At 39.2% G+C, this 22,917-nt stretch overlaps 1 protein-coding gene across 1 annotated transcript in view; it reads right to left on the bottom strand.

Annotated features, from left to right (window-relative positions):
- Nucleotides 1–22,917, bottom strand: part of SOX5 (SRY-box 5) — a 453,937-nt gene that overhangs the window by 16,288 nt on the left and 414,732 nt on the right. Inside the window, exons 10-11 of the mRNA XM_026066897.1 lie at nt 16,034–16,211; nt 10,941–11,086 (exon numbers count right to left, since the gene is read on the bottom strand). Coding sequence (XP_025922682.1) covers nt 10,941–11,086; nt 16,034–16,211 — 324 coding nt within the window. The remainder of the gene's footprint in view (nt 1–10,940; nt 11,087–16,033; nt 16,212–22,917) is intronic.

The following is a 22,917-nucleotide window of genomic DNA, read 5'->3' as shown; positions in this document are numbered from 1 at the left end:
ATAATTCAAGGTTAGCAGTTTTAATGAAGCTGTCCACTCTTCACTTTTCTACTCCCCTAACCCTACCCCCATTTCCCCTGATATGAATACTTTTCATCTAAGTTTGATGCCCGCAGAGATACAGCCAGTCTAGAATACCAGCGTAGGAGTGTTCAGGCACATTGCGTTGCTGGCTTTCTTATTCCAAGTGAACTGAAAGGCCAGCCTAAAAAATGCATTTGTAGAGTAACTGGCCAGAACCAAACACTGGTACATATGGACTGCAAGGAGAAACTTGCTCATCAGCTCTTGCACCTAAGAATTATGAATACACTGATGGACAGAGTGCCTGCTATCTCTGTTCCCTTTAGTGTCAAAATCTAAAATGAAACAGACGGTTTGCCCGTCACTGCCCTTTTTACAATGTCCCTTTTTTTCCCTGCAAGTTCAGTTTGTCCAGGTATTTACCATTCTGCTCTGTGGGAGGAATTCACACATCTAGCCTCTRAAGGTGGTATTTTCAAGAAGATTGAGTTTTGAGAAGCTAGTTTTTATCTCAGATTGCTGAGTAGGGCCTGTGGCACCATCTCATGTGGTTTGCAGTGCCGAGTCAGAAGTCTTCTCTCAGCAAGTGCCAATAAATAACAAAAATTCAGACATGTAACTTGGTCAATATGCACAAAAAGTAAAGTATTAGGCAAATCAGCTGCTCAACCATGATCCTGCAATGAAAGTTCACTTCCGTTTACTACAGAAAAAACATTTTTACTTATCAGACACACTGGTGGTACTAGTTACTATCCATTCGACATTATGGTATTTTTCTTAGCTTCCAAAAAAGGTGAAGAGTCTTATCCTACATCTGATATGAGTGAAGACTTTTTAAAACTGATCTTTCTGTGCAATTCCTCTGCCTCTAGCAATATTAAAGATCACAATAGTTTGTGTTACAAAATTTTCTTCATCCACATGCTTCCAAAATGTGGAAAATGAGGTAGGTAGGCATTGTATATGACAGAGAAGCTGGAAGAACTTACAGGAGCCGCTGGCAATATTGACAGCTGTACCCAGAAGTTTGTCCATGATCAGTTATTTGCAGGCCAGGCTCTAATCCTCTGTATTAATGCCATGGTCCTTCAAAATATATGCTGTGCATATTGTTTATGTTACAGTCCAGATCATGTCAAACCTATAATTGCTGTAAGAGAATTTTTGGCTCTTTTGGGAAGGATCTTCTATTTAGTTATAGGCTTCTATGTATAACAGATCACACTAAGTGTTTTGCATTCATCAGTGAATATATACATAATTTTGCATAGAAAAGCAGTCTTATTACCATTGTTTACCAGATGGGAAACTGAGGCACAGATTAAGTGACTTGTCAGAGGTCCCATAGTAAGTTTTTGGTAGTTTTAGGAACTGATATTAGCACTCCTGAATCTCATCTCAAAATTAGAACCTCAAGCTCATCACTTCTTTGTGATCATGGAACTGGGATTTTTGCTGAGGACGGATGTTACTAGAGAAAGCAAAATCAAATAAAAATAAGAGCAGTTACAGATCCACCATTACAGTGGACCTTACTTAAGTAACGCTTGCAGGACTGTAAAACTCATAAAAAGCACATGCATGAAATGATAAAATACAGTGAGACTTTCAAATGTTGACTCAGTAATTGTTAAACCCCTTCTGGCTGCAAATTTTATAGTCTTCTACTGTACTAATGAAAAGGGAAGAAATAACAAAGAAGGGTTTTAGCCTTCCAATTATATAAACTCTGTGGACCACCAAAGAAGATGAAAGATTATTTACAATGTCACAGCAATTTATCATTTGGGAAATTTTTTGTTGTTGTTGTTGCATCAAAGTTGAGCATGAAGAAACAATACATTCACCACCCCCTCAGCTCTTTCAGTCTTGCTTATCTGAGATCTCTCTTTTCCATGGAATAATCCACCCACAGAACCTAGAAGCAGCATCAGAAAAAAGAAAATAAAATAACATTCTCTATTTGGGGCTCTTCCTGATTTGATGGTACTTGTTTCAAAATTGTTATATTCAGTCTTAACTGGTACTACATCACTTGGTAAAGGATCACATCTTTTTGGTTTAGGGCGTATACTGAAATCCAGATTGGTTCAACATTAACTGAGAATCATTACATCTGATTTGTAATCTATATGAAGTGCTATATGGACTCAGTAGAGAGGCACCCTATTAGCTTTCTAGGGAAAAAAAATCAGATGGATTGAGTAGACCCAGACACTTAACTACTCTCCTCTTAGAAACAGATGCCCAGTCACAGGGGGATTTCACTGAAATTTGTATAGTCATTTTCTTTGCCATACTTTGTGAATGTAGATGTTCAGTTTCTAAGGGCTCTCAAGCCAACAGCTTTCAAAGCACTGAAGTCAAGACAGCACACTGAAATAAAAATGGGAAAAATCCTAAAAACTTGGAATGCCTAAGAGTCAAGTCCCCAAGACTTTTTTTTTTTTAATACTTTATTCCACAAAAGACTGACTTCCTCAGCAAAATGCATTATTTTGGAAACTTGGAAACAAACTGATAAAATGCAATATTTCTACAGGAAATGAAGACATGAAGACCCTCCTTTTCTTTGGTTATGAGCTCTGCGAGATAGTGGAAATCAAGACTTTTAAATGGAAAGGTAGGCAGGGCTGGGCCAGCCCATTACTTTAAAGAAGAAATAAAAAGGCAAGCAAAAGCAAAGCAGAACAATGAGACACTACTTCCTTCCTACAAAAGTTTTCACAGTGCTGATGTATATATCAACTTCAACCAGATCCAGCTGTAATCTGCTGATTGCAAATAGGCTAAGAGTTACATGACCCAGTTTCTCATCCAGACTGTTTTCTGGGCTGACATGCTCTCTAACTTTGTCTGAATTGTTCAGGTGCTTTGCATTTTAGTTTCCCTAGCTAAGCGGGATGAGGCTCCTGACATTTACCCACCTTCATGAAAAGTTTTGAGATCTCTGGACAAAATGTGCCATGTAAATTCAAATGAAGGATTTCGCAGCAAGTCAGAAAGTGCCATGACAGCTGGTTTGTGAGACAAGGAAGGGTTAACTGGGAAAAAGACGTGGTACACCAAAAATGAATCAAAATGGAAATCACAACCCACACAGGATATCCTGGGAAAGATGGTCTGCACATACATAAAGAAAAAGTAAAAAAAAGCAGGATCCGTGTTCCTGGCAATTGTTTACTATCAATGGGTGGCTCAACTGCATGGTAGCATTACAGAGATGTAGACTATTCTGTTCAATTTTTCCCTGGAAGGTATTAAAACAGTGAAGGCTACTGTACCTTTGCTTACAGTTCTTCCAGCCCTAACAAAGAAGTTCACATATTATTTTAGACTATCTCCTAAGAAAAAAAAAACTGCCACATTTTCTCAGTCATGAAGTAAGGCTTAGTTTGTTTACTCCCCAGCATTGGCATCAATACAATTAAAGGTAAAGTTCTGCACCCTCAAAACATACAAGACACTGTTTGGCGTTCAACTAAATGAATATTTGCATTCTAGGACTGACAGAACACGACAGGCTGGCAGGAGACTAAGTGGACGCAATTCACTTTTCAGTTACAATAGTTTGTATCCTTTGACTTCTGTGGGTTTACTTCCAACATGTGGCACCATGAGAGAAGAATCAGGCCTAGCCTCTATTACACTGCGGAGAGGTATTGCACTGAGGCTGGTACCCATGCACGTGCTTAACGCCCTGTCTTTTGGAGTCATGTGTTCATGCAAGAATATAATAAAACCCCAGGAAGAAATTAGCTCTCATGACTGTAGGGCAAAGCTTAAAACTTTTAAAAAGCTGAAAAGAATTAAAAAGAACCCCAAATCAATTGTATGATTTTGGGGGAGGAAGCTGATCCATCTTTATTGGGCTTAATAAAATGTCCTCTAAGGTATAAGCAGCTGCAGTCCTCACTTATCCACACTAGTCTGCAAATCTTTCCAATGTTTGTCCTTTGGAGGGAAAGAGTCACATTCCCATTTGGACTTTGACAGCTGCAAGGGTCCAGGGTTCTTCCCTTGCCTGGTTGCGTGCTGTTCTCCTTGACTTCAACGGGAGTTTTATGCACACATCTGTGGGCAGAATTTGTCCCTCCCTCTGTGTGTTTAATTTTTTTATTAGCTAACCCTGCCCATGCATCCCCACCATAACGATGTATTAAACACAGACCCGCATACACTCTTATTACTTGTCCTTTTAAAAACATATCTGGACATTTAGCAGATGATGCTCAATCAGAAATAAAAAAGAAGTGTTCTAAAATAAAGAACTAAAATCCCTGGGGGAATAAAAACCAATCTTCATTGCAGAGTCTCTCCCTCCCATGCGTAGGCACTTGCTAACTGTGAGTAGTGGCACTGTGACAAAAGTAGCAAAACCAAAAGCAGGCTTTACTAAAAGAAAAAGGGGGAGGGGAAGTCTTCCACTGGCCATCTGTGAAAATAAGGCATGTGGCCATTAAATGCAGAGGCTGTAAATATAAATATACACAAGCTCCACAAAGCAAATGGCAAAAAAGGGGTTAAAAAAAAAAAAGAAGAAAAGAAAAGAAAAAGGAAAAAAGAATAAACTTTCAGCTGAACCAAGTCAAAATGTTTAATGCCTAGCTACCAATGCTGGGCAAAAACAATTCTGATCTTTGCAGTGTGCAAACTTGACATGTGTTTTTAATTAAATTTGAAAAAAGTTTCAAGAGAAAATACAATAGATACAGTAGCTCTGTTGAACAGAGGACTTCTTTAATATGAATGATCCTGTTGAGAGTGCTGATTGGGCTTATTGAAAGGATGACATACAGAGTGATGGATGGGTGATGACATAATATCTGCTTGCCTTGTTGTCATGCTTTTGGAAAACTGTCTGCTCTGCGTTGATAGCGTTAACAAAGGGGATTGCAACCTGCATACAAGAATTTCTGTTGGCAAAGAATCTCAGTAAGACAAAATTAAGAAGAGGGTAGGGAAAGGGTAAGAAGTGGACATGCAATAGTGGACATGCAGCTTTTCTGTTGTAGGGTGATTTAGATTTTGCAGCAGCCTATTGTCCACAGCATACTCCCTGGTCCCCACATTGTATAATCATTATTCCAAACAGAAGGATCTCTGCACAGTGTGAGAAGGGAACAAAAAAGTTTCACTGATCATCTTTCCCTGTGTTTTACAGGCCAGCGAGGAATGCAGTGGCCTACAAATTACAGGACAAATTACCTATCTGCTGAATTTGGAGGGATAAGTGTGTGTGTGTGTGTGTATATAATGTCTGTGGATACTAGAGCCTTTGCTAGTCATTGGAAAAGCTGAAGTATTTTTCTAGTAAAATACTATGGAGATTATGAAAATTAACAGGGTTTAACTTTTACAAAGTGATTTGGTTTACAATGTCAGTACTGCATGTCTGGACTTATTTCCAGTGGGTTCCTCCCATTTGGGAAGCCCAACTTGCCCCAGGTCCCTTTCTTCCCAGTTTCAACCATCGCCACTTATTCGCTCTAGTCGGACCCAGAGACTTGCAGGGTCTGCAGCAAGCAGTGGGTTAGACTCTATTTTACCAGCCCTTCTCTTCTCCTCTCTGCCCTTCTCTCCTCCAGTTCTTTCTTGACTTTCTGGTTCAAATTTAATCATTAGAGGAAGAAAAAAAAATGTTATTGAAGTAAAATTCTCTACTGCAGGAGAAATTTAAATCCCATGTGTTAAAACAGCTCCTTCTTATGCCTTTAGTAAAGTGAGCTCCAGTGTTCTATTTCTCAAAGACAGCGGGATCTGCTGGTTTAAGAGTCTTAATATCCCCCTCCTTCCTTAGGGGAGAGCAGAGACAGAATTCATTTCAGCTCGGCAGATCATGGCAGTTTCTTAAGAGTTAACTCTGCTAGCGCCATCCATCAGGCAGCCAGTGAGGCATCAGGAAGGAATGATGGATGTAAAATTATTACAGGGCTGCCACCTGATATACTTACTGCCATTTGTAACTAACGCTGGAACTGACACACTTTTTTCATTATTAAACATCCACATTAAGTCAACATTGGTCACTGTCATTTCATGTATGGCACTCTGTTAAAGGGAAGAGGGAGAGGTGGGGGTGGCAGGGGGAAGGTGGGGGGGTTGGAAATGGGAGGAAAGGCATCCTGAACCTGGTGTTCCATAAGCATGAGTAATAAAATAGGTTCCTGCATACAATGCTGGAATAAATATTGTTACAAATAGCTCTTTAGTTATAGCCCAGCAGACAAGCGCATGTCAGAGCCTTTTAAAAGGACATGCTCCTAGCAGTAATAGAGAGAACTTGCATCCTAGCTTAAGAAACGCTTAAGCACGGGATGTGTATGTATTCACATGTACTCATCTCAGAGCATGCTATGAGTACGACTGTGTTTGTGTGCATGTTTGAAATGCTTGCGTTGCTGCATATACTTACACAACTGTGTCAGCTGCTTGCATCTTCAGCAGCAGGCACTAACATTTAAAAATCAGTACCTGTGTTTGTACCAGTGTATATACACATGTGCTCAAATAGCTGCTTTTGTCTCCCCTTTCACCTTTTTTTACAGTTACCAGGGCACATACATAAATGTTTGAGAGTCTGAGTATAATCAGAAAATTAGGGGCTAGCTTTGCGTGTATTTGTGCTGTGCATTTGTGGAAGGGTGCACTGGAGGTTTGCATGCATGCACACTCACGCTGCTGCTTTGTGTTTGCGTACATCTCATTTGTAGCAGCACATGCAGTTTGGGGGCTGAACAAATAGCCCAGAGTCCACTTTCTGATGCTGCCCATCGTGGTGTTTGCATTAGATGACAATCTGCACTCTAAGCAACATGTATAAAAGGTAACATTGCTTATGTATAGTACATATCAAGCTATAATTAACTGTAGATGGCAATTACAAGTAAAACTATGCTCCTGGGTTTCCAAGAAACCAGAAAAACATATACATACACTTCTCGTTTATACATTGAAATGTTTCCAAGAAAAGTAAAGTAAAAATATGTTTTATTGCATTTGCAATTAAAATAGGTTTCAGTAAAATTTATGTTCATCATGATGCTCATAGTTTTTCCTGAAAGCCTCTGAAAACCAAATCACTCAAGATGGTCCAAGTTGGATGCCCATAAAGTGACTCACCCAAATCCTCCCAATCACTTAGAAAATCCTTTCCTATTTATGACTCCTTTTACACAGCATCCCTCCAGCTCCACAAAATTCCTGTTTGACTATTGCCTTACAGCTGACACATCTGGCCATCCACAGGGATAAACCCATCTTGGGAACATGAAAGCTCTAGATAATGGATCATGTACACATGTGGAAAAAAGCCTCTGGGCTTTAACAGAGAGATTCACCAAGGTGGTTTCCAGTCCTGAGCCTACCCACCCATTCCTGGTGGATACATCCCTACCAATAGTCTAATTGGCAAGTTCAGATCTGAAAACTAAGGCACCCACCTTCACTGGTCAGCTGCAGTTATGATTAATGCAACAGAAAGCTCAACAAGCCTCAGAGTGAGCTCTGTAACACTAACCATTGCAGCAAAGAAGGGAGGAAAATTCCGGATATCCCCAGACTGGTGTTTGTTGCCCATAAAGATTGGGATCACTCTCTACATGAAGTAAAGTGACCTTTCTTCTATACATCACTATGGACATAACATACATTTCTATGCATGAGTATGCCCACGTACACATAGCTACATATTAGACTAATTCTCTTTTTACTTCCTCCCACCCCCCACAAAATCTCACTGTTAGCAAGCAACCAGTGAGCAAACATAATGTCTGAAAAGCTCAGGGGGCTGCAGCCAAGCCAGCATGCAGGACTCAGCGCTTCTGAACCCAAATCCTTAGTGGCTACACTGTAACATCCTCTATTTCTCATTACCCACCTTCCCAACTATACTTTTCCTTCAAAACAGGAAAAAACACCTTTCAAAGGAAATTTAATTAAAAATGGCAACACTTGCCTTCCTCTCAGATCCTGCCCTTGACAAGAGAGAAAAATATAACTAAAGCCCTAGATCAAGAAGTCACAAGCTTTAGAGAAGCTCAGGTGTTTCTCCGGATCTGAACCTCACAGCTCGCTAGTTAGTGGAATGCCTAGAACATATGTGAGAGATAGGAACAGGTTCCCAAACTTCACTGCCTCTGACTTTTTCTTCTGTTGGGCCAAATGCAAGAGACAGATCTTTCTCAGCTTAGGAGACCCTATATATTCAGTGCAAGCATTTAACTAGCGCTTATTACCTTAAGTGGTCACCCAGCAACCCAAAATGCCATTCTCGTCTAGGAGAGCTCAGATTCAGTTCTGTCCTTCCCTGGCTCCACTTTAAATAAATAAATAAATAAATAGATAGATAAATAATAAAAATAAATCAGTGCCTCCCTGATAAAGTTTTGGCATTTGTTTTATCAAAACCCCCAAGCCCTAGCATTGCTTTAGAAAAAATTTAAATCCAGCAAATGCAATTTTTTCTTCCTGCTACCATGTAAAAGAACTCTCTGCCCTCCACAAGCCCACCAGGAGGCATGAATTAGAGAGGAAAATAAACTTCAACTTGGGTTGAGGGTGAGAAGTAAAAACAGAAGGGGTAAGGAGAATCCCAACAATAGGGAAGTAACAGAATAAAGTGAATGCAGATGGTTCCACTCCTGTTACTTAATCAAAAGACTGTGCAGAGTCACTAGAGCCAGCATAAAGTCATGTGTTAGAACAACAGCCGATCTGTATTAAAGAAGATTAACTCGCAATGCCGTGGTGGAGGGCCTGGGATTATTTTATGTACTTCCATTGCCGTACAAGCCGTCAGCACAATTACTGCCCTCCGATGTGAATGACTGATCTGTAACCACAGCTAAACAGCATGCTGCTTAGGGGCCTGGGTGCTTCATGAAGATGAATTTCCATACCATCAAAGTGCTTTTAATGGGCTTCCTGATCCAACCACAAGGCCTGCTTTGCAAGTATATAGAACTCAGGATGAAGGCTTCCTGTCCAAAAGGATTTGGTCGGTTGTCACTTGACAATTCCCAGCCAGCACAGGGGAGGAGAGGGGGGAGATAGGTAGAGTTGTCTCTGCTTTGGAGGATTAAGAAAAAAAAAAAGAAAAAAAAAAGAGGGTACAGATGCTTTCTGAATGCAACCAACTGCTGTATCCACAGCTGAATTCAATGTGCTTAACAAATAACGGCAATTTAGCTATGCTTGCGAGGAATAGCTTGAGTCACTTTGCATTAGCATCTGGCTGAGTGTTAAAGTCATTTCTACACGGGGAGCAGAGAAAAGAAATTTCTGCTCTGAGCATCCTTTCAAGAATGCTTAAATATTTGAATATAAATTCCTTTGTGCTTGTGATCACTTCTTCTTATATCTGACACTCTGCTTTTCCCTTCTGGTACTCTTCTATAAGAAATGCCGTAAACATGCTCCATTCCTCTCTTTCTTTCTCTTGCCCCATACAAAGGCTCTTATTCTTCTAAAAGAGACTGTACATAGTGCCAGATACCTATTACACTGACCTCTTTTTTCCTTCCCCTTCCTCTCAAGAAAGTGCATGAAATTGAAGTCATTTCTACATCATTTACACCCAGGATAGGCTGATGAAAAAAGTACAGTAGTGAGAGACTCACACGTACATTTAACATTCATTACCCAGACTGCTGGCTTCTCACAGCTTATTGATCAAACTCCATCTAAAAAACAGGGAAAATGGAAAGCTATCCAAATTAGCAATCTGCTCATTCTGGACAATATTGTTTGACTCACAAGCTTCCTAGGATGACTGACTTTCAAGTTTCTGCTAAATAGCTGATCATTTTTATTCATTCTATTTATCTGGCTATCTCAGTGATTCACACAAGGCCTTACGGTGAAAAGCCACTAAAAGAGGTTTCAATAAAATTCAGTTTATACCAAATGTAACAGTCATTTTAGTTGTATTGCATGATTCTGTATCATCTCAGAAAATATTGCAGGGGAAAGAGAGGAATTCAAGAAAAAGTCTTGCTAAACAAATAAAGTTGAGCTGCACACAAGAGTTTGGATATATATCTCAGGTGGCAGTATTACAAAGACATCTCACTGTAAAGGCGGCAGCTAAAGGATCAGCAGGTCCATTTACCCTCCATAAGCCAGGACAGCGCACAGAAAGACATCAGGGATTTCCAGAGAACAGCAGGAAATCACACACTCTTTGACAGGTGTGACAGTTACAGTATGTACAAGCTTTAACAAGAAAATACTCACTTTGTCTATATTTTGTTGCAGTACAGCTTAACAGGCCAACTCAAAAGTAGAAAGCGGCCAGGCCCACATATTCCACTGCTTCTAAGTTTCACTGGAAATACTTTGTGCAGTTTGTGTTGTCAATTCTCTGATTTTTTAATTTTATTAAGTCATCTAACATGACTTGACAGTGCTACATTGCGATGGTCACAAAATATCATATATGACAACATCATAAGGCTAAATACCCAGAAGCTGAGCCTGAGTATCAGCAAAGCTTATGTTCCTAAAGAAGCTTGAATATTTTCAAATCCAGCTCATCTCACAAACACATGTAAGCATTTCCATAAAGCAAGATTTCTACTTAGACCCAGAGATTTCCAAGATCACCTTGTCATAATACATATTGACAGGCTGGAACAGATAATTAGTGGCCTCCAAAGTTCTCATGAGGGTTTTAACTCTCCCCACCTCCACCACCCCCCTGTTGAATATCTCCAGGTCTCTCTCTCTTGTCAGCTTTTTGGTTGTGATTTTCATTTTGCTTCATTTTGCTTTTTTGAAGGAAGCAACTATTCTATTTGAAAGGAAAGAAGAAAACAGAGCAAGAGAAAGGAGAAAAAAGAGAGGAAGAAACTACGTATTTGTAAGTAGAGATAAATATGATCCCATTTACAAAGGGAGTGTTGGGAACTGACCTTTTCTGTCCTGCAGTTATTGAGACCCAGACTATTCACAACAGCCACTTTCCCATCAAGCACCTGTTGTTCCCTCCGAAGTTGCTCCTTCATCTGTCGGGCCTCCTGGATTGCCTTGGTAACAGCATCGTGGTCATTTAAATAACCTGACGACGTGATAGAAGAAAGGATATCTTAAAAAAAGAAAGTTACAAGAAAACACTTTAGCTTTCATCAGTGAAATTCACCAAGGTTTTATCACTATTAATGAGAAAGAGTTAAAAGCTATAGCCCATAAACCTGTCTTTGCTTGGTAATTCTGTTAAGGCTATGATAGAGCCACCTGGATATAAACCATGAGAAACATCAGTGCCAAAATCAGCATCCTGATACTTGATCCCATTAGTTTCAATATTTTCCTGACATTACAGAGGTTAGTCCTGTGGTTTGTATGCAGCAGGATGTAACTGGATAGGAGTTAGGGGAAGCTTTGATCATGCCAGCAATCCAAAACTCTTAAAAATAGACCATTTTATTCTTCCCCTTCTAAAATCTTGTGACTACATTAAAATAAACCACAGGTGGCGGTGGTTTGCTATAGATATGAAATGCATAATGGCTGGGAAGAGAAACCTCATCCACTGAATGCTCCCCACCACCACCTGTCATTCAGAAATGTATAAGAAACCACAGCTACACGGACCTACATTCCCACTCCTATTCATGCTGCTAATAGTAGGTCAAATGTCCACTGTTTTGCTGCAAATTCACAGCCTAGGGCTTAGCCTTAGTAGTCACTGAATTATTTCCTTTTAAAATGTTACAAGCATCACCGGCACAGCTAATACTATTTAATTTTAAATGTGACACTTTGTCATTTTTTTCCTTTAGCGTACTGCAGATTATACTTATTATGATCTGCATGTGATTTGTAGGATAGAATACTGATGGGAGACTCCAAGCCCCAGTCTATTTTTCAAACATTAAAGCAGAGGCTAATATCTATCAACCTCCCTCCCCCTCCCCCTCTACACGCACACACACATACACACACGCCCGCACGCACACACACTTCTTTCTGTCTTTTAACTAGGGCATAAAAATGGCATAAAATGAATCTGTAATATGAAAGTGCCCAGAAAAGGGACTTCTGTTTGTGACATGAGGCTAAATCTACCCAGATCCATTGGCGAATTGTGACAGATGGAGGGACTGTGAGACAGAAGGCAGGCACTAATCACACACAAAATGACCGGCTTGCCTCAACATGTTCCATGGATTCCAGCAAACTTTACACCCTAATCCATTTTTAGAACAAAAAACATCTGGGCCATAAATCCTCTAATCTGCCAAAACACGCTATTAAATCCCATGATTTGTTGAAAAACACTAAGATTAAAGAAAGGAAATATAAAATGGCTAACTGCCGTGTAAGGAAAGTGTTATTAATACTCTTTCTTTGTCTCAATTATGAATGTTCTGTTCCTAAAGAGCCTTGTCTAATCATGTCAGATTACACATCCTTGTTGTATTGCTAGGCTCTTCCATCTGATCCACTGATTGCCAAAAAACGTAGGACATTGTCTTGCTGCTTAAAACATTTCAGTCGAAGAAGCCGATGTCAGATTAGTTCAGTGCTGCACTGCTCTACAGACTTTTTTTTGGTTTGGATTTTATTGTTGTTTCTTGTTAGATTACACACAGAACGGGACTGGCATTCTGGTCTTTGGCTGGCAGAAAGCAAAAAACAGAAGTTTCTGTGCAGTTTCAGTGCTGTTAATTGTATTAAGAGAGAGCTTTTGGCTAAATACCCGAGAACCCTGAGAGTTTTTAATGAAATTCATTTGATCCACATTGCTTTTATCAAATGACCCAGTTCAGTAATTCCAAGCCAATGGAATTCTAGTAATTCCAGCTTTCTCGGCATAAGGAAGGGTATAACCTGCACCTACACAGTGCTACTAGTTAAATTTTTTTAACTTCCATTTTAACAACTTGCTTGATTTCTTCCCCACTTTGCATTTGTTACTGATCAAGCTTGCCTGTAGTCAGAATAAATTAAAAAGGAAGCAAACAAACAAACAAACAGTAGTATTAAAAGCTGGTTGTGCTCTTGATTAGGCTAGGTATAATACTTTCAATCTGTAATGCAGCTGAATTTGCCTAGGAACTGGAATTCATGCCCTTCTCCAGACTATTTTGGCTTTTCCTGAATACTGCTATCTTTGAGACAGTTTGGCACATGACTGAATAAAAGCAAGCACTCCTTATGTTTTTCAGTAGCTGCCAAGATGCTGGTGTGCAGGGAAATGATTAATATAGAAGCGAGTTGAATGTAAATTATTGTTGTTTAGGGTAGGTGGTGAATTATTGACAGAGAGGGGAACTGCATTACATAAAATGCACTGAGTTACAAGGATTGCCAAACTAGCATAGAGATGTTGAAGATAATGGCAAAGGGTAGAGAGAAGTTGTTTCTGTTTTTAGTACATGGACATATGCCTGTTCCCAAAAAGAAATGCTTGGATTTAAAGTCATACATGAAGCCATGACATGTGTGACTGCTCAGTCTGTAGCATAATTTATATGCTATAAGGATAGCTCTAGAAGAGGGCTACGTATCTATATGCCCGACTTCAGTAGCTATACTCTTACTCACAGGAGGCTCATAGGCTTACCTCCTCCAGATACAGCTGAACAGCACATGAACATTTCTCCAAGCCACTGGAAACGAGCAGCCTGAAGAACTGCTTTCACAGAGCAGTTTTAATTTGAAGCTAGTGGCAAGGAAAGGGGACAGCTCAGCTGCATCCCAGGAAGGTGGGCCCATGCACACCTAGGACCGACAACTTCTCTTTTGCATTGACAGCCCCAACCATTCAAATGGTGCAAGTAACTGTCCAGCACTTATCTGCAGATTTCCCAAGAAGTGACCATTCCTGGAAGAACTCACCTCTCAAGGTAAAAAGGTAGCCCAACCTCTCTACCATTTTTAATCCTTAGTCCCTTTGCTAAAATTGCTATCAAGATTATCAGCAGGAGTGGGCTTTTTGTGGCATAGATCCTACTGGGGGGTAACCTCAAATGGCCTGCACAATATTTTAAGGTCACCAGAGGGTTTCTACATGGTAATGACTTTTGCTTGCTATAACTTTGGTTGGATCTGACCTAGCAGTTGGCAGAAAAAGACTCTGTAGAGTGTTTGCAAGTCTTTCGTTCTTCTAATCCTCCATAAAGGACAGACTTTTGATAGAAGTACGCTGTGTCTGTCCTGCTCCTGCACCACATTTAAAGAATGCTTATCTTATATATACAGTATGCACAGTGATACTGCTCAGCAACCTCAAAAAATCACTTTCTATATTTGTAGCTAGAAGATATACAGCAGTGAACTCTATGTCATTAACAATAACTTAAGTATGTTATCTTTTGCTCCACAGTTTTCCATGGTTTATTAATGGTATAACGCATTAATTCTTCTTACAAGAGTGACCTTTAAAGCTCCATTCATCCTCATAGCTTTTATCCAATTACATTATCACTCATTACAGGTACGGCATTTCAAAATCTGCATTTTGTTAAAAGAAGTAAATTGCAGGGGTCTCAAACCTATGAAAAATATCAGGTGTGTAGGGAAAGAAGATTGGAAAGCAGAGAACAAGAGATGTCCTGCCACTGAGATGCAGGTCAGATGCTTAACTCCACATCTAAATGTGATGCTTACTCTGCTGAAGACAAGGGAATTAATGTGAAAAAACTGAAACTCAGTCCATTGTACTCAGACAGCTGTAGGGCCAACCAAATTAAAGATGAAATACATTATCACCTACCCAAGTGTAGTGTAGGGCTAATTAACATTATTAACAATTAACAATGGGACATTTATGAAACATTTATACAGTTATATAAAACATATCAAACCATATAACTTTATTTTCCTTTGTATAGGACACAGGAGCATATCCTCTGTCTGACATACGCAATGCTCATCAACATTAGTAATTACAATGTAGATACAGTGGCAGGGTAACAGAGTGGGATCTATATCTGTTTTAAACTTTGGACATAACTGTGGGTGTTCCTGGTATCTATTTAGGCAGAATACGGGCTACAAAAAGCTTGGGAGAGACCCACAGAGAAAGAAAATGTTTTCACTACATAGCACCGTGATAACACATAAATAGCTCCTGATACACCTGACCTATGCTTCCTTTTGTTCTTTTGCCATCTCTGAAAGTGGCCAACAGGAGATGTTTTAGGAGCAAGTCCCACAATAGCAAGGGTACAACAAACTGCACATTTAATTCCCTAAACAGGCTTCAATTTACATCCTGAAATCTTAATTCAGGTTATATTAAATCACTCCTTGCAATAAAATGTTTCAGTTAGAAGGATCAGGAACGGGGTGTATAAGCATTTTACTTATACAGACACAAAGAGCAGTTCCTTTAAAAATTGTACGTGTAAAATCGTCACCAGGACCATTATTATTTAGATTGTCTTTAGCCAAGAGGCAATTTTGACAGGAAGAAAAAGCAATATTGTTTTCTGGAATGATGTTCAAAACAGCCAGTCAAGACTGTTTGCAAGATACAACATCAAACTTGTTTTAAAGCGAATCTGCTGATTGTTTTTTTAGTTAGCCATTAGTATTTTCTCCGGTAGACTAAGGTAAAATAATGCCCCATGAAGTTTTTCAGTGGACTAAGCATTAAACCTGTAATTTTCTAAAGACTTATTTGCATCTGTAGACTTCTAACCAGCAGGGAAATTTTTGTTAAAGTTTATTCATCACTTGCTTTTTTTTTAGATGTCATGGTAGAATCTGTCTCTCTTTAATGTTTGCCGTTATACATACATCATTTATTGACTGTTATTGACAAAGCAGTATCTCAAATAACACAGGTTTCTGTCTCCCTAGTCTGCATACAAGGTTAAGATACTCCTCCTGCACTGTGAAGCATGTGGGAGTTTCTTCACTGATATCAATAAACGCACTATTAGGGTCAACCTGTGATGCTTATACATCACTGTCTGGCACTGGCTGATAAATGCCCACTCTTTAATAACACCTACTAGTGGATATGAAGAGGGACAAATGAAAGTGAGCTTACCTATTGTGTTAGCTCTGGCCGAAGGACTAGCTAATGTTGCTGGCACAGAGGATTTTAGTGAACTGGCCCCACTATTTATTCTCAGAGTTGGCATATGAGGAGAGGTGGGTGATGTGGGAGATTTGCCATCAGATGTCTTGGGTTTGGCTGAAAGGTTCAGAGGCTGGGCCACTTCATCCTAGGATGAGTAGAAAATAAAACAATGTTATTAAAAAACGGCTGTTGGCACAACACTACCCAAGCAAAGACAGTTGTTTTCAGTTCATATGAAGTTCTAAACCTGCAAGATTGTATGATATATATTAAGATCAAATGTGATACCACCTTGTCATAGCATTTTGGAACTGAGACGGCCAGTGGACTGGAAAATTAGCATGATAGGATTAGAGAACATTCTCTATTTGCACTTTTTATGTAAGAATTGTCCCTGAAGAAATTATTCACATCAATAAAATATATGCTTCTGTAATGAAAATAAAGAGTAATTTTACAGTTCTGTTCTATTCTATTGTTATTTTGTTTTAAACTTAAGATAGGTGAACTAAATAAAAACTAAAGAGAATTTTTACTTAAAATTCAGCAGCCCTCTACCCCCCAGCTGGGCAAAATTGTCTGAGTGTGTTTTGTGTTTTTTTAACTTCTGTTTTCCTCTGAACTTCCCAGACTTAGAACTGCAAGCACAAAAATATCATAAGAAACATATACTTCTCCTTCAGCAGAACAAGAGAGTGGGAAGGGCCTCCCATTTCTTTCTACAAAATTTGAAATGATGGCCTGGATAATTCTGTATAAGCCTCTAGATTTTTTCATCTTTTTCTGAGCTGGACTTCAAGATTTCAATAATTATTACTATACAAACATAGAAAATTTGGGTCAATTTTTTTACGAGGTAATTGGAATTACTCATAAACCTGGCTTGATTATACACATAGTAACAGACAGTGCTATAAAATACATTAAAATTCTAAGTCATGTATTTTTGTTTGACCATCATAAAAAACAACAAGAAAAAACAGAAAAAGGAAAACACGCATTTCAGCAAAGGGGATACTTTAGAAATAATTTTAACTGATTTTTAAGTAGCCAGATATAATGCATGTGGTATTAGATTCAAGCACCACATGTTAGCTTAGCTTTCCTCTGACATTGTAACTTAGGAAAGTCATCCTTTAGCTAAAGCAAATGTTGTTACATTGCACAGTCTTGTTTCAGCTATAGGCACTGAAGAAGTTGATTCTGATCTTCGTAAGTGGTAAGTACGTTCGCTGCTATAGAACTATTCCTGACTTACAGCAATGCAAACCAGACTGGAATTAGACTCATAATGTTTGAGTGTTTTACAGTTACTACTAAACTATCTTTAACTACTATCATATAATACTGATTCTTTTCCACAGCGGGTGGTGTGCTGCAGCACAGAAGAAATTTTATAGTTGCCTATTGTATGTGGAAGTACAATGTAGATGTATGAATGTCTCCAATCACCAGAAATTTGCTTATGTTTCTGCAAAGCACTGTCATAGAGCTTTTCAATTACCTTAAACAGGCAAACTTTGAACTAAGCACTTTCATTGTATTTGATTATTTTTACGCTTTTGTAATAGTCATAGCTAAAAACAAATTAAAGGTGAGTAAACAAATCAATCAGCAACACAGTGGACAAAACTGTCCTCTTTAAAGTGATAGCTAAGCTGTCCTAGATGCAGTTGGTGCATAACAATAAAAGGGGGGAAAATCAATGGATAAAATTGACTTCGGAGTCTATATTGTATTGTCACAAGTGACTTAGGCACTTAGCAGGCAGAGTTCTGTTGATTTTCTAGCAGACTGAAGCCTCTAGGTTATGCAGGTGTTTCAAAAATTTTCCCAGTTCAACAAGCAATTGTTGTTTTGAGAAGGTATTCTTTCCCTTACACAAACACAAATCCATCTGAGTTAGCATAAAATAGACTAATGTATTAGCCAAATGGAAGGGGACTTGCCCTGCTGTTCCATTATTTCAATTAAGAAATCCCAGAACAGTGTAACTACAATGTTGGAAAATCAGTACTGAGATAGTTTGCATAAAAGCGTAACTTCAAACCAATCGACAAAACAACCAAATGCAGCAACCCTGCGCCAGACTGGGATCCCTGAAGAGCAAAGCTGTCTATTTAGAAGACAGCACCAGAAGCTATGCAAACCTGCCCACAAACCTGTATCAGTTCAATTCAAGAGGGGTTAGTTTCCATGTATATTCAATTCTTGACCTCTGTTATAAGTGTCAACAAAAGGGGCTGTTGTTCCAGATACGGTAGTGAAAGCAGCAGTGTGCTCTGTGTCCACTACAAATCTGACTGAGAGCAGCACGTCATTTCAGACAGACCACCAAACAGTCACCGATGGGAATGGCTTTCACTCCCTACAAATGCACGTCAGATTCCAATCTGCCTCCTAGAGCTAGAAGTTTTTTTCTGTTTCGTCCTTTTTGGACAAGCAAACCACCTGGGCTATTCTGTCCCTATAAAGTTTATTTTCCTTCCCTTCTCTCATTCCTCCCTTTCCTCAATCCATTCTTCCATTCCATTTTTTTTATCCTGGTGTGAAGCCAAGGTTTTGTGCAAGTCCACTATGCAATAGGTTGTTGGTCTCATTTAACACAAGTTAGAAATGGGGGAGGTGGCCTTTCCGTTCTAGGCATCCAGTGATGAAGCTGTCCGTGCTGTAACTATTCTTGGTAGTAAGAATGCTCTTCTTCATTCAAGTCAGCACAGCCTTCTCTGGAGGCAAGAAGCACAAGGCCTTGTGGATATAATAGAAGGCGACAGTTCCACAGCTGATAAATGTCATTCCAAATTGCCTCTTTGTTCACTTTCCTTGTGTGTTCAGGCTAATGGTAAATTAATCGGAGGTCACAAAAGCTTGGTTCTTACACAGGAGAATAAGTAAACAATTTTAAGTGACTATATGTATTTATAAAATGATACTACTTCACTGTTTAGTCTTCATAACATTTTTACTTCTGTTGTTTCAAAGAGCATTTTCACATCCACATTGGAACTCAAATATATTAAAGACTCAGTCAGAGAGTTTAGAAATTCTCTGTTGGATTCTGAGATGAGAAGAATTTCAGTCATCCCCTTTACCACAACAGAACTGCACTGATTTATCCCATGGGAGTGTAAAAACTACCTGGGAGACAGGTAATAATAGACAATTGTGTTAAATGTGAACACCACTGTTAGGATCTCCATGCCTACATTCAGTGAGACATTTTACCCTTTTCTCTTTCTGCAAACATAAATTCGAAATTCTCTGGATGAGTTTCTATTCTATGCCATTCCAGTTTAAATCAAGGAGGACTGTACTGTCTTCATTATTCATTTGCACCTGCGTAACCAAGAGGAGAATTTTGTGTTGGCCTACCTTTATTTTTACTATAACTTCTTCCAGCTAACATTCTGCCACATTATAGATTAGCAAGCCTCACTCTCAGTTATATTAAGGCTGCATGTAAGCGCAGCATGAAGAGAGCTAGGGCAAATAAGAGTAATAATAAAAAAATCATATGTAGCGTGTTCACTCCAGGTCGCTTGCATCTTTAAACAGCCGGAAGAGAGATTTTATTTTGTACAGTGGGATCATAGAATCTCGAACAACTCCCTGCACTTGCTTTTTATTAAAGGAAGCCCAGTATTGATTGGTCCCTGCCTCTTCTTGACATGCAGAGTTATTCTAAGATGCCATTGATAAGAACAAGCCAGTATTTTTTAGAGTTAAACAAAGTCAGACATTTATTTGTATATCAGCCAAAATGATTATTGCTTAGAGCAGAGGACATTAAGACCCAAAAAGCTTGTAATAATATAAACACAGATGTGATGAAAGTAAAATATGATCTCGATTGAAGGTTATGAAATCTTTTCTTTAAAAAGTAGCATATTTGTCTAACAAAACAAAATACAGACAAAAAAATAAATGTAGAGAATAAAACATAAGCAAAAACATATCATGCAAGGCTAATAAAAATGAAGTACACACAGTGAAGAGCAAAGCGTTGGTACAGAGATTCCAGTCCCCCGCATCACAGCAGTATCAGGATAGTTGCTATTTTAGGCAGAGCTGGTGGTTTGCTTCCCAGGATTGGAAAGACGATCATTAACCACAACTCTGGAGCTCAGGGTCCTTGATTTCATCTAGAGGTTTTTTTCAGCTGATCTCTAGACATAGGGAAGAAAATACAAGAACCCTCCATCCGCACCAGCATTTGAGGGTAAATGGACAGCAGCAAAGACAAGATTCAAGAGTGGAATTTTGTAGCTTCATTACACCTGGATTTGTACAGCTTTGAGCTTTCATATTTAAGCATCAGACATCGGAAATCCTCAAATGGAAGGCTTTGTAAGTACCTCACAATCTTTAAGCAGAAATACTGCTGGCACACTGAGTGTGTATCACACTGCTTTTATAAGGTTTCTATGGTCCTTTGAAAATGCAAAATGCTAGGTAAACACAAAGTGCTTACTAACATGGAATGAAAAAACTGAAACAGAGAGAAAAGGAAAAAACTTGATCAAGGTCATACAGTGAAGTAGTGCAGAATTTCAGATGAACCCAGGAATTCTGCCTCAGTCATGCATATTACAAATAGTTGGCTGAAAAGGTGTCTTTTCTAATGTTTCTATGGACCAGATCAAGCTGTCTCTATTTATTCCCTCCTAAGATAAAAGGTTCATTTATGTCTGAATATGGAGAAAGAAGAGACTGAAATCTGATTTTGACAATCTTTCTAAATCAATTATTAAAAATTGCACTGTTTCAATACCAGGAACTGAACGAAAGACTGATAGCCCAGATGCATGAACCAGTCTCAGAGAAAGGAAAAAGGTGCTGATGGGTAAAAGAACCCAGATGATTTAGTTGGATTTTTAATCTGGCTTCTTTTCACATATTTTACAGATTAGTTTAGTATTAAAACACAGTTACTGAATTATTGTACTGTAATTTAAATCCAAGCACTACATCCCACTGTGGCGCACAATGAAGGTCCAGGTTGCACAATTTATTACAAAATCATGAACTATGCTGTGTATCATCTGACTGGCAATACAAATGTGCTTAAATGACCTGGCACAAGCACAGCCTAGCATGCTTTACTAAAGAGGCTTTTCATGACCTCTGGGAACACATTCGCCACATATTGCAGCCTATTTAAATGACCTTGACAGTACAAATTACAGCCAAATGAGTTAGAAACAAGAAGCTGGAGAGGGGGTTTCTAAAAGAATGCCTCTCCCACCTCTCCAGAAACAAAGCCTCATTCCCCCACCCTGTTTCTGTTTCATGGAGATCTTCATTTCAACAGAAATGCAAAATATGGAGCACTCACTGGCATGTCTGGGGCAGAAGACAATGATGCTATTGTTGTGCAATGAACAATGCAGCCAGTCAGTGCCTTACCCAGTCGGTCTCTCACTCATCCAGAAATGTCTAACCAAAATATATGAGAAGCAGAGGTGCAACAGCATATATGCAAATAAAACCCTTCAACATCACTGTCCCTCAAGACTACAGTTGTCCACGCATTCACACAAAGATGCTGGCAGCTTTCTGCCTGTCCCCTCCCCCTGCTCTGAAGCCACTCATGGTGAAATTATCAGTAGTGATAATAAGAAGCCGAGAGGTAAAGGCAGTTGTGAAACATGTTGTATAAATGAATCATGCTGCTGATATTATCCTCACTGATGAAATAATTGTATTAAATTAAGCAGGGATGTTCACATGACAGGATGGGTGAATTAGATAATGCTCATCTGCAGCTGCACCTCCTCCTGCCGCATTCTCAAGTTTTGATTAAGAATAATGTGTCCCTTCCTGCAAAGGTGGAAATTTCTCTAACTACACAGAAAGAAAGAGATGGAGACATATAAACAGACATCTTGGTCATGATATGATAATACAAACAGCGGAATTATTCTTTAGGTTCACAGAAGTCACTTTATCCTACTGTATCTTTGCCTGTGAGTTGCAGCAGAGAAAGTACAAGAGGCACGACCAGACTCTTCTCAGAAAGGAAAAGAAAAGGCCCTAAAGATAAGACAGAAGGCAAATATTAGAAAGGACTGCCTTCTTTCCTGGTCCTGCAAAGTGCACAGACCTTTCATTCTGTGCTATCTGCAGAAACATCTCAGCCCAAATTTCTGTCTATACTTGAAGCAGATTTTGTTATGGTGTTGCTTTGCTGAGTATCTTTTCCTGAATGTGTTGCTCTCAGGAGCTACATACTTTATTGACTCAGCGGACGTTACCCAACCAAAGTTAGTACTTCTAGTCTGTACTGATATTCCCCAAATACTCCTACTCGTAAGACTCAAAAGAGAGGGAGGAGCTGAGCTGCCTCATATTTGTGGCAAGCATTATGTGTTTGTTCTCTCATTAGCTTCTTTTAGGGGACTATTCAAGGAATAAATTACTCCCAAATGGTCATTAATACACTGGTGGTACGCTTTCTTTTCTTGCACAGTCTCCGTTCCTGTTCACGAGCAAAAGTGATGCAGGAACATGCAAGCGTAATCCATTCTGCTTTTTAGTATGAGGGACAGACATTCTTTTTCCAGTCCTTTTTTACAACACCGGGGGCTCTTGGTGAGGATATTCTCTAGGGACTTTGTCCTCTCAAAAAGATCCCTAACTTCTTCCCCTTTCATTTTTCTTTACTGGAAGTCTAGCTGCCAGGGAAGAGGTCTGTAGCTACAGAGACTAATTTGCTGCCCTGGAAACCCCAAGCTTTGATTTTGTCTAGTCCACATGTTGTCACAGTAAAATCAGAGAGTTACTGGATTGTTTTCCATTTGTATCTGGCATTGTTGTTTCTACAAGTTTTACACAGGATTCACAAACAGATG

This window comes from Apteryx rowi, unplaced genomic scaffold (assembly GCF_003343035.1).
Source record: "Apteryx rowi isolate R43461 unplaced genomic scaffold, aptRow1 scaffold_25, whole genome shotgun sequence".
NCBI classification, from domain to species: Eukaryota; Metazoa; Chordata; class Aves; order Apterygiformes; family Apterygidae; genus Apteryx; species Apteryx rowi.
Note: the sequence above shows the minus strand (reverse complement) of the source record. Positions and strands in the feature narration are given on the sequence as shown.